Raw genomic sequence first — 15,517 nt, forward strand, 5'->3', positions numbered from 1 at the left:
TGTAGGAAAAGGTACGACGAAAAATCCCGCTTCAGATTTGTGACATCATCCTCCCCACTGCTCACGTCCAGACCAAACAGGGCCATGTGTCTGGTTTTCATTTACTTCTTCCCCCGGCTCACCCTCTCCTTCCTCTTTTTCTTTTTTTTCTTCTTTTCTTCAGAGAAAGTGGGAGGAGGAAACAGAGAGGTGGCAGAACTCCAGGAGTTTGGAAGTTTGTCCCATCCCAGCCTTGAACTCGGCACCACAGCTCCTCTGGTTCAAGACTGCGAGGGTGTCTGTCTCTCCTTTCTGTCTTAGCCATTTCCTCTCTTCACTCAGGACCCCTCTCTCTGCCCATCTCCTATCAGTGACCTTATCTCTGCTCAGCGGCCTTCCTTTGGGAGGTGCTGGAAAAGCCAGTGAGGGGCATTTACCAGGTGGATAATGACCAGAGGTTCAGCGTGTAGTCATTTCACATAACTGACTTAACTTTTTTTCTTCAAAAACAAATTCAGTGGAGTACAGCTACTTCAGCTCAGGGTAAGTTTCACATCTCCCCTCTCAAAGTGATTTATCTCGCAGCTTCTATTTGGTTTCTACAAATGCATGCTTTCTTAAATTTGCTGTGGATTGACCTTGGGTGCACTGTCTGTGGATTATAAATAGTGCATTGACCATAGCATAGTTTCTAGTCATAACATGTGCGCTTTTGGTGAGTGTCATAATCACAAGCTTGCACAGAGTCTTTGGCTTATAGCTCGTAAATATCAAACAGTGTGCGTTTAGCAGCATGCCTGAAGCCTATACTTAAGTGGTGAGAGTGCTGCAAGGGCAAGAGGTGAGCCGCAGTTAGGGTGAAGGAGGCGACCTCAGCAATTTTGTGTACGACACATGTATGTGCAGAGGGGTGTGTGTGCTGTTTTTCTCTTCTAAAGTCTTAAAATGCAAACCTGCTGTTTGACATACTTGGTTTCTGCTAAGTTTAATTTACTGCATAGGTGTAAAGTGAGTATTGCCTCTCAGTCGCTAGGCCAAAGGTGTCAAGCTGTGATTCCAGTTCAGTTTTTGAGCATTGAATGTATCACATTAGGCAACTTCTATCCAAAGCCACTAAATATGTTGTACCTTTCGTGAAGTAGTAAGAAATGCCATTCATCATTTTGCGATATCTTATTTTTTTGCACTTGATCAGTAATTTAGAAAGATCATTGGCCCATTTATCTAACTCTAAAGGTTGGTGATCATGTTCAAAATGTCCACACCCACATGTGAGCGCTAAAGAAGAGCAGTTTGATGGGTAGATGTTTCCACTGCCGCAGAAGCCCAAAAACCACACCCTCTCTGAAACCAGTACAGCAGTGGAAAAGTGTGAAGAAACTGTTTTCCACACTACTAGCCAGATGGACCAGGAGAACCAGAGGGGGGTTTGGTCCATTGGAAAGGGTGGGTGGGTGGGTGGTGGTGGTCGTTGACTGCAGGGTTTAGAGGACCAGGTGTGAGCCATTAATCTTCCTCTGCAAAGGGACAGAGGAATTCAGCTGAGTCTTCACTGCTGTGTTTTGTTGTGTGAACTTGGGATTTTATGCACAAGTTAAATTGTTTTATTCTTTCAAGTCTCCGCATAATGGCATTGCTTTGGAAGTCAGTCTTGGAGCTACTGCTTCCAAATAGTTGACATGTTTGTTTACATGTAACCTGTTGCTATGATACAGAGGTGGAGACGTTTTTTCAAATGCGAGAGAAAAATTGTGCGCGCTCCAGATTTAGTTTTATGTGTTTGAAGTACTTTCATATAATTTACTACCAGTATTACGACAATGCTTCAGCTTCCATTGGGAGCTCGTATCTAAACTGATTTTGGCAGAGCTGCACAAAGAGGATTTTTTAGATATACTGTATAAATCAGCGTCAGCATGTTTTATGGCTGCTCCCCGCTCTCCAGCTTTTTGTCCTTTTTTTTCCATGATGCAGCACAGATGGAGAGGTTGGAAGAATTTCTGGAAAGACTCAGGAACAACTTTTTTTTTTAAAACAGAATAGTTAACATCTTACTCATGATCATATTGTAAAGAAACATTTTAAAATCAAAAGTAACCATTCACTCAGTTAGGCACTGTTTAGTGAGAACACCAGATTTGATGATGGCATTAAATAACTTAGCATATATTACATTTCTATGCCCGTTCTGAGGTGTCAAATGATTGTTTCATGATCTCATGACCATCACTTGTCTTAAAGAGGAATAAGCAGAAAAATACGTTTTATAAATTAACTCATCTCACTGACTGATCTTATGCATCTGTTAACAATAGATAGTCTTTGAAACAACCTATTTAGCCAAGTTCTACTCTTCCATCCAAACCAATGAAGCATGAGTGTCATGTTTTAAACTTGAACTTGTGCAGCCTGCAGGCACAGATCGGCAATGATGCTTGAACACACATCTGCTGGGTGTCAGACAGACTAACACACACCAGCTGTGAGGATCTGCACGCACCCCCCCCCACCACCACCACCGCCCCCTGCCCCCCTTCCCTCTTTTAACTATATCATTGATCCTCTTCTTAAGTGCACCACACATGTCACAACACATCCCCCCAGCTGTAGGATGGGTTGGGTCTGCAGGTCAACACAGTCATCAGATGGATTTAGATATGTTAATGTTAAACATAACCATACATACTGTATATGCAGATCATATTTCCTCTGATGCCATTGAGCGGCAGTGTGGAGCTGTCTCACACTCAGAGGCTACATTAGAGTAGAGAAAACTCACATCCCTCATGACTTCACTTATTTCACTGATCACAAGAAAATACTAGATTTGCTACAAGCAACCTTTGTTGACAGTATATTAACTCAAATTCAGTGTAGGGGGAGCTGCTAAAGTCAAGCCAATTTGACAATATGACCATGATGATATAACATGGGGTTTGCATTTAGGGTTTCTTACTACATGTAAATGATAACATTACAGTTTCTTAAAATAGAATTGGCTGCAATCATTTCTTCAGTGCAGTGTAGGCCTGATGTGCAAAATAATGTATAATTCACATCACAGTTACAACAGAAGTGAAATAATACACCGCTCGTTCAAATGTGAGGGATCAAATTAAGTGTCTTGTGTTCTGATGACGGCTACACTGTAGTTCAGGAAGTCATTACTAATGTACAGGCACTACACAAGTATCACTATGAGGACTTCTGGTATTAGCGCGTCACTTACTTTTGTAAATATTCTTAACTAAAAAGCAGCATTTTAAATGTGCATGCTGTTCATGGAGAACTTGTTTCACCATGTAACTCTTATTGTTTTAGTTTGTTTAGCATTCATTTTCATTAATTTCTTTTGGATTAAACAAATCTGGATTTCATTTAAACATATTTCTGGCCACTTGGGGGCAGTGTGAACGACCTATAAATACAAAAATGATACAATAAAGATAGGACTTTATCAATCCAGAAGAAATTAAAGTTGTAATGTTTCCCATACACACAAAACATGACATTACCTTTTGGAATAGTGTTGTGAATCTGTTTGCCAACTTGTATTTATTGGAACATTCAGAGCTTCATCATTATTCACTTAAAGGTCTAGAAAAGTAGAGTTATGTTTCTAATAAACTTCCTCTTTAAGGTGAAATGTTGAATTTTCCATTCGATCCGTAGAGGTCTCCACTTCCTTTTTAATTGAAGAAATATCTGTCTCTATAGCTGCTACATGCTCCTTTATCTTTAATAGCTGTCTGTGTGCTGTTTGCTGCTGCTGGACATGTAGTTGATAGATGGGATGTTGAACGAGAAAACAGTGAAGAAGCAGAGTGGGATTTTCTGGCACAACTATCAAGGTGCATGAAGAGTGAATGGCTTGAAGAGGTCAAAATGCTCCAGCAAAACTTTTAGTATGAAGATCAACTTTATTAACAAATTAGACTGACACATTTCGGCTTGTGGCCTACATCAGGGTCATGAAGCGGAATAAAAAAAGGAAAAGTTTTAGATCTTGATATCAACACATCTTGCCTTAAAAATGCCAGGACACACCAGTCCCAAAGAGAGCTGGCTGTTGATGAAATAAAAAAGCCCTTCAGTAGTTCTGTTGTCCACTGAATTATGATTATAGCTGCTTCTCTTTGTAGTCAGCAGTTTGTTGGTATCATTTCTCAAGCTGGTAAAATATCCCTGCTATTATTTTGGAGTCATTTTCTTTTTTCTGTAAACCAAGCTTCTCTGTTTTGTGGTTTTTGATTGGTGTCATCTAAAGTTGTTTTTTAAAAACTCTGTATTTAGAGCTTTTCTGAAACCAGTTAGAAATTTTGAAAAACAAACCATTTGTGCTGATGCTGCTTTATGAAGTTTGCCTTTTGTTTCTGTGACTTCGTGCAGTCTTCCTCTTATCTGAAAGGCTCTGTCTGGTGAAGTTTGGGTTTAACATTCATTGATAACCCTTGTGTCTGTCACTGAGACTGATGGAAAAGCTGCTGTGAGGGTGTTCATGTTTATGTATGTTTGTGTGTCTGTGTGTGTGTGTGTGGTCTCTGCTATAAAGGAGTGTGTGGGGTCCAGCTGCAGTCTGTGCTGTTGTGGACACATTTCAGCATCTGTCTTGCTCTGTAAATGCAAACTGACATGGTTAACCATGAGTAATACCACTGCACAAGATTAACTCTTATATACAATGTACATGCTGACATTTTTTGGTCTCTGTGAAACACTGAGCCCTCATTAGAGGCTGCTACTTAATGGTGGTTACAGGCCTGCACATAAATATTGTGGTGACTCATGCAAAGTCTCTCAAAGAGACTCTATGTAAATTAAAAAATTGTCAGACTTTGGTGACTCCTAGTGGAAAGAGCAAAAATTAAACTTTCCCAAAAAGTTATTTAAGCAGAGGACACTGATGTGAAATAATCTGAGGGCAATACAATTGCTGCTTTAGTTGGCTCAGTCAGTTTGTTATTCTCTAAACAAAAACTTTAGTACTGTCATAAACGTGCTCATTACTTATTTGGTTTTTGTTTGTAGGGATGCCAGTTTTGGAGCGGTGGCATGTGTGTTTGGATGATGCATATGGTGCATGATTTAAGTGACTGCCTGAGAAAAAGATTAAGAGATAAAGCCAAACATTTTGGTTGTTTCCCTGGAAATGCCTGTTTGATGCAGGTGATCTGGGTGAGGCCCTGATAAAAAAATGTAAGGAGAGGAAATTAAAATACCTCTTGTGTTGACTTCCTTGGTTTTTTATTTCTCTGCCTGACATGGTTCGTAAACTAGCTACCAGTATTCTCAAAGTATTCTAAAAGTGAGACAGGTGAAACAGCCTAAATGTGAAATCTTCCTCCTTGTGTGAGAAGCTTCCTGAATACCTGAGATCTGTAGGACTCGTTGATTACTGTTACCAGAGCTTTACAATAAATCAGATGCTTAGGTTCTTTAATTTTTTTTTGCTGATTTTGTGCAGCTCACTGTGGCACACAGATTTATCAAAAGGCTTAAAACTTGTCCTTAAAGATCCAAAAAACTCTCAAAGAGCATTCTCCATTGGAGATTACAGGAGCATTGCGTAGCTAAAGTTTCCGATCAATAACTCAGGAGTTGGGGAGAACCAAGAGATTGATTTCACAGGTCAAAAAGAAGCAAAAGAAGCTCATAGTCTGCTGAATGTTTAAAAAGGCAACTTAGTCACGTTTTCCATAAAAACTCTGGACCATAAAGGGTTAACAGCTTGCTGCAGAGTCCAGCCCCCTAGTGGCAAATAGAAAAAAAATGCAGCTTTTCACTGGAGTAAAATTTGGATCCGGTGATGACTGATGATTAAGTTTATTTTCTTAATTTCCTCTGCAGTCTAACTCCCTTTGCTGCAATTGTGTTGGCACTCTGGTATCAGATAAAAAAGGACTCCACTGTGCTGCTGTGTTTTCCTCTGTGGCTGCGAGGGGAAACCATAGTGTTGACCACTGGCCAGGCTTGGCAAACCCTGCAGAGAAAGAAGTGGCTTTTGAGTGACCTGAAATCACATGAGCATGAGTGGAGAACACAAACATCTGTTGAAGTGACCAAAAGAGGTTGGATTTCCTTGAAGTAAAGAGACTTGGTCATTTTGGCAGTACTATATCTGGACTGTGACAGCATTTGGGGACCTCAGGGATACCTCTCTCTGAAGAGTGAATGTACACAATACTTCTGGACACAATACTTTTAAACATATATTATACTTTGTTGAAATCATGCCACATGCAATAGAGAAGTTTTTAGAGGAAAGGTTATAAATGTATAGTACTTTTTTGAATGATCCCTCCCAGTTGACAGTGGGGCAAATGTAGATGTTTGGTGAAGAGTGAGAATAATTGGCACCAATATTTGGTGTGACACAGCTCTGAAGCTGCCTTTGAAAAGCTCAGTAACTTTCCTCAGTCTTCAGCTAAAGGCCCAGCATCACTGAGGTTGTTTGTCGAGCTTTATTAGGTCAGTGCTTTCTGTCTTAGAAAGGGACTGAAGTGAAAGTTTCTTTTTGAATTTCAAAGTGGAGAAAAACAGAAAAGTTTGGACACGTTGACTTCAATGAATGCAACTCATTGCTGTGTTGCATTAGACACGACAGCCATGTGTTTATAATTCATTATTGCTGTGTATTGTGGATGGCTTTGATTCAAGTCTAGCTGACCAGACTTTTCCAATCCTCATGAAAGGGCTCTTTGACTCCTGAAGAGGATTGAAGTGCTTACATTTGGTAGGATCATAGGGTAACTTGGTCCAGAGGTTTTCCACAACTGAGGGAAAATAATTCTGGTATGTATTGTTGGCAAAGAATCTGTCACAATGCAAAAGTGAAACACACATCATGTTGTATTTAGTGTTTAAGCACGCTGTTAGGCCTGTTTTTAACTAAGCATGTCAGGATATTATCTCTCTGAGCTTTTATGGCTGTAATCACAAGAACAATGAGTGAGTTGTAAAGTTTTTCACCAAATTAGATCACACTTTTTTATTACTGACTCGGTTTTTCTGGCTTTGCTTGTGGCACTGATGGCTGTAAAGTAAGGCAGCAGGCTTTTGATGCAACAGTTACCAGGTGGATCCCTGGATCTGCTGACTGACCACTATAGGCCACAAGCACCCAAAAGTAACATCTTGTACACTGTTAAGACTGCTTTTTACACAAGAGAGGGTTATTAATTTACCAGTGTTGTCATAGTTATTTTCTCACACTTCCTGATAACAGATGCACAAAGGAGTCAAATTTAACCCAACTTGGTTTACACTAGGTGTTTTTGAAGAGCAAATATCCACTATGGTGTTCCCTGAGAACTACGTACCATGGGGATTCTTTCTCTGTCTGCATTTGCACCGCCATGGTACCTACTCTGAGGCAGCGTTCCTCTAAACAGGATTCTAGGAACTGAAATAGTTCATAGTTCCTGCCGTGCTGAATCAATAAAAAGGGGGAGGGTTCCAACAGTTTCTAGAACTATGAAAAAGTTCCTGCGGTTCAAAAACACTTACTGCCATCTATTAGGAAATGTCAACTTCTCACAAATTCTAAAAATCATTGTTATTCCCCACAAAGCACATCTCTAATTATCCAGACAACACTTTTCTCACAGAGCTCATTACAGCAGAGCCGCTCTTTATTGCGTCTCTGCCAGCAGGCAAAGAGGCTGTTAAAAAGCCTCTCAGAGCTGTCTGCCTCTCTGCCATCTCAGCAGGTCATTTGAGTTTTATGCAGTATTTAAATACCTACGTATAAAAGCATTAGTAATAGCAGAGAGGTGAGTCAGACAGATCACAGTTGGAGCTTTGGGTAACGTTGGGTGGCATTAGGGTGGAGTTTTCCTCAGATCGCAGTTTTGAAGCTTAGGTTTGCTTCAGTGATTTGAAAGGAAATGTCTCCTGTGCTCCCTCTCCGTATTAACAATGCAAGTTGGTCTGAGATACAATAGGTTATGTGTATGTGTGTGTTCCCTGCACGTCTGCCTCTTCTGAGGAACATTGAGAGAGTGAAGAAATCTAGGGCGATCCCTGCTTCTGTAGGTGTTGTTAGAGGATTTAGACTTTAGGTCAAAGGTTAGATTAAGGTTTCTTCGTCTGTTCACAGAAAAATCAGGTTTGCTTTTTAATCAGGTTTTTCCAACTTTTTGGTCTTCAAAGTAATCAGATCTGATCTGTGTGTCTCTTTCTTGATAAATTGTTTTGCTCTTGTAGGTTCTTAGTGTCTGTCCATAGAGTTTGGTCTTTGATTGTCCTTCATACTATCTGTTTACAACAACATCGGAAAAGTGATAAGGTATGTAGCTTTCCCACAGCGCTTGACAACAATTGACACATACTAAAAGTATCCTCAAAGTAGCTTTAATCAATCTGAATAAAATATGGAAATGCAGAAACTAAAAAAGTGGGCTGGCAGTCCTAACACGACTTAAAGATCAAAGTGTATCAGTGACAGTTACAGGAATACAGACATGGGATCAAAAGCGTGAAGAAAGTCTTCACATAGATATATATTTGATTGGGTTTTCTCTTTATTTTTTCATCCAAAAGCCCTCTCAAGAGCACATTGTAGTCTGAGTTGGAAAACTAAATCCTTTCCAGGCAGAGTTAACTACAAAAACACATTGGCTGGCAAATTTAACAGGGGGTTTTCTTCATTACCATCCTGTGCTCAAAATCTGCTACTGATACAGCAACATTTGCTGAAGCATCCACTCATGCCTTTCATGCCTGTTTTTTTAAAGCTTGTGCAGGATCTACATGCTTATCCCTAAAATTAAAGTAAACCACACAAAGAATGTGAAGCAAAACTTAAGCAGTACTTGCAGTATATTTTGCCGAAAGATTGACAGGACACATGTTTTTTCTCTTGTGCGGTGTGTCCAAGTTTAAATGTTGCTCTCTTGGCAAGTGAAAACAAACGTATTCAATTCTGTGTGAAGAATTCAGAGTAGTCAAGAGAGCCTAACACAGGGAGGGCAAACCATTTCTCATAGGACACTCAACAACTTGATGACCAAGAAGCTGTTTGTGAAATGGAAGACATTTCATTAGAGCAGACGTCATTTTTCTGGACCTTTCATATCTAAATGTATTCTGTATAAACACAATCATACCTTTTTTCTTTGATTCATCTTGACTCTTTTACCGTTTAATTTTTCTTTCTGGCTCATTTGAAGTTTTACCAACACACACTCACTACCAACTCAGAAAATATGGCAGCTCAGTCACATGATGTTTTAGTATTTGGCAACATTTTTTAACAGGCAGAGCTCCAAGGTCATTTTGTCTACAATAAATATGGGACATCCTGTTAGAACTTAAGAAGAAGAATTCGACTCCCTTAAAAAAGTCAACATCGACTGGCTATTGGAATTTCATTTTGTTCTAATGAGAGAAGTCACTTGTTCATTTGAGTACAGTCCTCACCTTTGAACTCATCAAACCATTAGAACTTTCACAGATGCACAAAATTCCTGTAAACTTTAGAATTTTTTTGGATGAGCTCCATGTATGAATGCAAACAGCCGTATTTTTTCACTTTACCCAGAATTTTTTCCTTCCCTTGTATATTTTCCACTTTCCAAAAGAAGTGCGGAAACTGTAAGCCTGTAGGGTCTTGGGTTGGAATCCGGAGGGTCACTATTTCAAGTCCCAGTGCGGCCTAAATGTGGAAATTGGTCTGGTAGCAGGACGAGTGTCAGATCACTTCCTGAGTGACGGTCCCCTTGAGCAAGGTGCACATGTGTATTTTAGCCTTTGTCTGTTCATGTTCAATAAAAGAGTGTAAATCAATAAAGTACATCTTATTATTCTTCTTCTGAATGCAACAGGAAATGGCAAGTAATATGGTGATAATGTTATATCCTGGGACCAGTGCACAACCATAGCCTGTATGTACACATCTGGTGTGGTCTCCATGGACGAAATTAAACTGCTTCAGTATGTGTTCTGTTCACCAGCATGTTTTTCTCCACTCTTTTGTGGATACTTTGAATATGTTGAACTACATGTAGCATTGGCATAAAGGTTAAAATTGTTGACTCTGTTGCTTCATCCGCCATTTCCACATCTTTCCTTCTTTGCCATGTCTTGCCTCCTAAGACCCTCCCCCTCTTCTTTGACAGGGAACAAGGGTGTGAACAAGCAAGTCACAAAGCATTTGGGGGCAGCATGCCTGATATTTTCTAGGAATTTTTATTTTTTAGTAGTGCATATGAGAAAATACCTCATGTCATCTGACTTTAAAAACACTTAAAAAATACACTGAAAAATACATTTCAGAGCAGTATTCAAAATTTACACTAAAAGGATTCTTACAGCATGATAACGCATTTGGCAAAAGTCCAATCTGGCACATTTGCCAAGTTGTGATTTAAATGGGCTTGTAATGGGAAGGTCTTGATAACAGGATTGGGCTCCTTCATGTGTTCGCTGGTGCATAATTATGTCACATTGTTTCTTGTTTTACAGGTTCCCCCTTTGCTGTGCTGGTGATTGAAGATGAGGAGGCCACGGTTGTTACCATTATGTGCCCTCCTGGGTGTCCTCTTTGTAGGATTCCTCCCCAACCTCCAGGCTCAGGAAGGTAAGTCGAACCAAGTTAACCTCAGCTTCCGTCAGCACGGCGTTCCAATTATGCAGATGTTGCTGTTTTTAATGTTTTTTCAACCTAGAGGAGAAAAACTTTTCATTTTTGAATCTCCATTAAAATAAGATATACTAACACCTGCTCATATAGAATGTGAGGAAGGAATATGAGGGAATTTGAATTTTTAAAAGTAATTGCAAAAACTAAACACAAAGAAACACTGTTGGTATATTTGCTATTTAAAATGAATGTAAATATATTTTAAAATCCAAACACAAGCTATGTATCCCTACGTTGGTCCAAATAATAGAATAGGGTCCTTATGAGTTCAAGTTCAGTCAGATGCCTCTGATAAACAACGCAGAAATATGCTATCAAACTTTCCTAAACAAGTCAGTTGTGCAATGGTGTTAGTATTTGGCACTGAAACATTACTGTGGAACCAAACACCAAGCATCTTTTCACTGGTCTTCACTTCTATCCTCCAAACGCATTCCTCTGAAGACTGTGCCCAAGGGTTGGCAGCTGATATATACTTTCTAGTGGATTCATCCTGGAGTATTGGAGAGGAGAACTTTGAGCATGTCCGACATTTTCTTTACAATTTGACAAAAGCACTACACCAAGCTGGAGGGGACAGGTTTAAATTCGCCCTTGTGCAGTACAGTAACAGGCCTGAAACCGAGTTCCAGCTGAACAGCTACCCCACAGCACAGGGAGTCCTGGCACACATCAAGACTATGTCGTACCGTGGTGGGGGAACACGGACCGGCCTGGGCTTGGATTTCCTTATCCGTACACACTTGACCACTGCCTCGGGCAGCCGCGCTGTTGACGGAGTGGCCCAGGTGGTGGTGGTTTTGACAGACGGTCGCTCCCAGGATGACGTGGCTGAGCCGGCTCAGGTGCTGCGGCTGGCAGACGTGGAGGTGTTTGCAGTCGGAGTTCAGGATGCAGTGGACTTTGAGCTCAGGGAGATGGCTAGCCAACCCCATGAAACTCATGTTCTCAATGTAGACACTTTCCTGAGGTTGCGTGATATAATCCAAGATTTAGTAGTGGGGCTTTGTGGTGCAGTGACCCGGTCAGGGGGGGCTCCTGTGGCAAATGAGGCCCCTGTGGCTGGAGAAGGGACAGGTAATGAAATGGGACCAGTTTCACTACCATACTAATAGTCTACATGTGCAGTGAGAAGCTGCTGCTTCTGTGGTTGTAACTTGATTTTATAATTAACACAATCAAGTACTGTTAACCACAATAACCTTTCACTACCCACCTGCAAAAATTAACACCACTTGTTTTGTCTTACCACATTTAATATCCCCCTAATGCTTATAAAGTCACAACAAGATCTGCATGTTATTTTTCCACCTCATATTATGATAAAGATCAGGGTGTTAGTCATAATTAGTTGAAATAAAGCAAAAAAAGATATATGCTTGTGGGAAGCAAGAACAAAAACATGGAGAATGGATTGAAAAGAAAGATACTTCAGCTGTAGCATTTGTTTTATTTTATTTGGCAGGGATTTGAGTTCATAGTTGGCATACAGTAACATCCTCAGTCACTACTGAAGACCCCATTACAGATAACACTTGTTAGAATTAGGCACAGCTATGAGATTACATTTAGAAACAGTTGCAATATAAAATCAAGAAGTGCAATCACCACTCAGATCAACCACATATCTTTAGAAATCGATGGAAAAGATCATGGTTTCTGGGATGCCCTTTAAAACATCTCAAAGCCAAAACAAAAAGCCTTTAACAATAGCTAACCGTGCACCACTGCTTATGTGTCTTGCCTTTTGAATGTATGTCTTTATCAGTCACAATGTCTATTTGTGTTAAACATGTGCAATATAATGTATTTGAAACAGTGATGAACCTGTTTGGACTCATCTTTGACCTGCAGAAAATAGTACTTTGAGAATATTTCATACATGTGTGGATGTCAAGGAATTATGGTAACTGTAAAACTTCATAGAACATTAAACTACAAGTATAAAGAGTGCAAAATTAATATGATTTGAATTAAAATCTGGCAAATCACTTGGCATTACATCACATGTAAGATATTCTGAAGTACTGTTAACGCGTAGGCACCAAGGATAGCCCTCAGGTTCATGACTGGTCACTTGATCTGAGGTCCATAACAAGAGTCTGCATGGGAAGGCTGAACTCAGTGGAGTTATTTTCAGAGTCATATCCCACAAATTAATTAGACCAGTTTTTTAAAGGTATATTGGTAAAACAGCTTCAGTTCAGAACTTCTTCAAAAAAGTTTTGTACTTTTGACTTGCAGTAGTTGTCACAGTTTGTCCTCATGATAGCTTTTAATTTCACTGAGTAAATGTTATTCTCAATATTCAAAATGCATCCTGCCAAGTTTGGATGTTTCTGTACTTTTGTATACTCATAAATCAATTTAATACTTACTAATAATTGTTACAGAATCAATTTGTAACTAAATGTGATCAATTATAATTATCCTCTTAGTTCCTACACTTAAAAAAAAATCAGTTTCCTTCAGAAAGAATAAACGTACTGTTTATCTATCAGTATAATTTGTTATAATTCATTTTTTATTTTAACAAAAAAATCAAAAAAAAAATTGCAACACTGAAAATAACTTTAAGTCCTTTATGATTTTCATTTTGCCATAGTTTTGTCATGACCTAAATTTACAAGGCATGAACATTTAGCTGAATGATTCTTCCATCATTGCTTAGGTTTCATTCAAGTAATACTTTTAACATCAGGATCAAGCTTAATCTTGTCTGATGGGTGATACAGTATAGCACAACTATAGAAAAGATTCATCAGTTCGCTCACTATTGGAACCCTCCCTGGTTCAGCCTACATGCAGTATGATGTGTTTTGTAATGTTGTTATTCATTTGTTCACTTTGAATGTCACCTGACTCATGCAGTGTTTGCTAGCACAAGTTTTCTCAGTCTCTTTCTCACAGTGTTAACGCTTTCACAAGTTCCATTTTGTTTATTTTCTCTCTCTCTCTCCTTAAAGCACAAGATTCAGCTGACCTAGTTCTCTTAATTGACGGATCAGAGAACGTTGGAGCAGCAAACTTCCCCTTTGTGCGTGATTTTGTTGTGCAAATCATTGAGGGCCTTGATGTGGGCAGGGACACTGTTCGGGTAGCCTTGGCCTTGTACAACACCGATCCAGTGATAAAGTTCTATCTAAATAGCTATGAGAGAAAATCATCACTCCTGGACGCTGTGAAGGGCCTCACCTACTCAGGGGGTGATGAGTCTAACCTGGGGGCTGCCTTGGAAGAAGTGGCTGCAAGCCTTTTGAGCTCAACAGCAGGGGGCAGGGCAGAGGATGGTGTGCCGCAGATACTGTTGATTATCAGTGCTGGGCCGGCCACTGATGATACTGGTGCCGGTGACCGGGCCCTTAAGAGGGCGGGCGTTTTCACACTCAGCTTGGCGATTGGTGACTCTGCCACTGAAGATTTGGAGGCTGTTTCAACAGATAAAAGTTTTGTCCTATCGGCCCCTGATTTCAGAGAAATGACAAGTGTGGGTGACCTGCTGAACACTTACATTAACGGGGTGGTCCAGCGCACCATTGTAGTTCAGACTGAGTTCACAGAAGGTATGTAACTTTTCCACAAATGTTGGTGTGGCATTTTAGCTGTGTGCTTACAATGAATGTGATAAAATCTGCAGGTAAGTTATGCTAAGACATAGGCTTTTAACACAGGTGGTAAATACACAGGAAATAGACTGGCTCTTGTGTTCTGCTCTAAAAATGTATAGATCCGTAAAAATTCCTTAAAGGTAAATACTCAAATCTTCTTCATCTTGGTCTTGTATTATATAACACACAAAAATGTAAATGTATTGACGTCAGTTTTTCATCACTTCCTGATAGCAGCTGTTTTAGTTAGATAGATAGATAGATAGATAGATAGATAGATAGATAGATAGATAGATACTTTATTGATCCCGAGGGAAATTCAAAGTTATGATCATATCATTTTAAGTTTTTGCTTTTTTACTCAAAAATTAACTATTTTTAAAGACATAACAAACATGTCTAGTTATTTATGTACAATTGATACATTGTCACACATAGTTTTGGCCATATGTGCAAATGTATTTACATCATGGAATTTTTTTAAAAGACGAAAAACAGCTTTATATTTTGTGTCTATTAAGTCTGGTAATGATTACTTCATTTGGAGAATTCATTTCTTGACAACATAAGCAAAACAAAACAACAGAGTGCAAAAGATGCTTTATAGTGTGAATCATTAGGCCACTGACCATTTGGCATTATTTGGATTTATTTCAGTTTCGTTTCATTCAACATACAGTAGCATAATTAAGACCACCATAAAGACCGTACATTGTAATGAAGCTCCCAGGGTAGTTTCTAATGTGCAATGTAATTTTATTAGAAATCTTATGATAAATAATAGCAATACTATAGATATTCTAAACTTAATTGATGCAATTTAAAGCAGTGGTTCTTGAAATCTTGAGTGCTTGTTATGACCAGTGTCAAGACTAAGGAAGTCACAACAAAAAGGAGAGACAACACCAAGTTAAAGTTTCAATAATTCTTTATTCAACCAGATTAGACCAAATTAGATAAACTCTTTATTAACTCCAATTAGACCAAATTAATTTACAGTATGAGGTGTGGAAGTCAGTAAAGTCAGTAGTGTGTCTAACATTCTCAAATGAAATGCAGTATGCCTGTGGAGAAGGTCAGAGCAGTGAGTGTGTGAGACTGCAGGAGCTTAAGTAACTTCAAGCTACTCTAAGTAGTGAGCTGCAATGAGATCACAGGTTAGAGACACACCTCCAAACAATCACAATGACAACAATGCAATGAAAGCGTTATCTGATGACCCTATTGGGGCATCACACCAGAAATCTTTCTTTTTCTAATCAGTTAATCTTAGTTTAATCACAAGTCT

The 15,517-nt window shown here is 39.3% G+C and overlaps 1 protein-coding gene across 4 annotated transcripts in view; it reads left to right on the top strand.

Moving 5' to 3' along the window:
* Positions 1 to 264: 264 nt before the first annotated feature.
* LOC132987123 (collagen alpha-3(VI) chain-like) overlaps positions 265 to 15,517 on the top strand; it is a 112,945-nt gene continuing 97,692 nt past the window's right edge. For 2 of the 4 annotated variants that reach the window (XM_061053976.1, XM_061053977.1), the window contains exons 1-4: positions 265 to 522; positions 10,444 to 10,558; positions 11,066 to 11,698; positions 13,588 to 14,184. In XM_061053976.1, the coding sequence (XP_060909959.1) occupies positions 10,474 to 10,558; positions 11,066 to 11,698; positions 13,588 to 14,184 (1,315 nt within the window). In that variant the 5' untranslated portion in view covers positions 265 to 522; positions 10,444 to 10,473. The remainder of the gene's footprint in view (positions 523 to 10,443; positions 10,559 to 11,065; positions 11,699 to 13,587; positions 14,185 to 15,517) is intronic. The other 2 variants (XM_061053978.1, XM_061053979.1) reach the window with 2 other exon arrangements.

The sequence above is a fragment of the Labrus mixtus genome, chromosome 13 (genome assembly GCF_963584025.1).
Source record: "Labrus mixtus chromosome 13, fLabMix1.1, whole genome shotgun sequence".
NCBI lineage: Eukaryota > Metazoa > Chordata > Actinopteri > Labriformes > Labridae > Labrus > Labrus mixtus.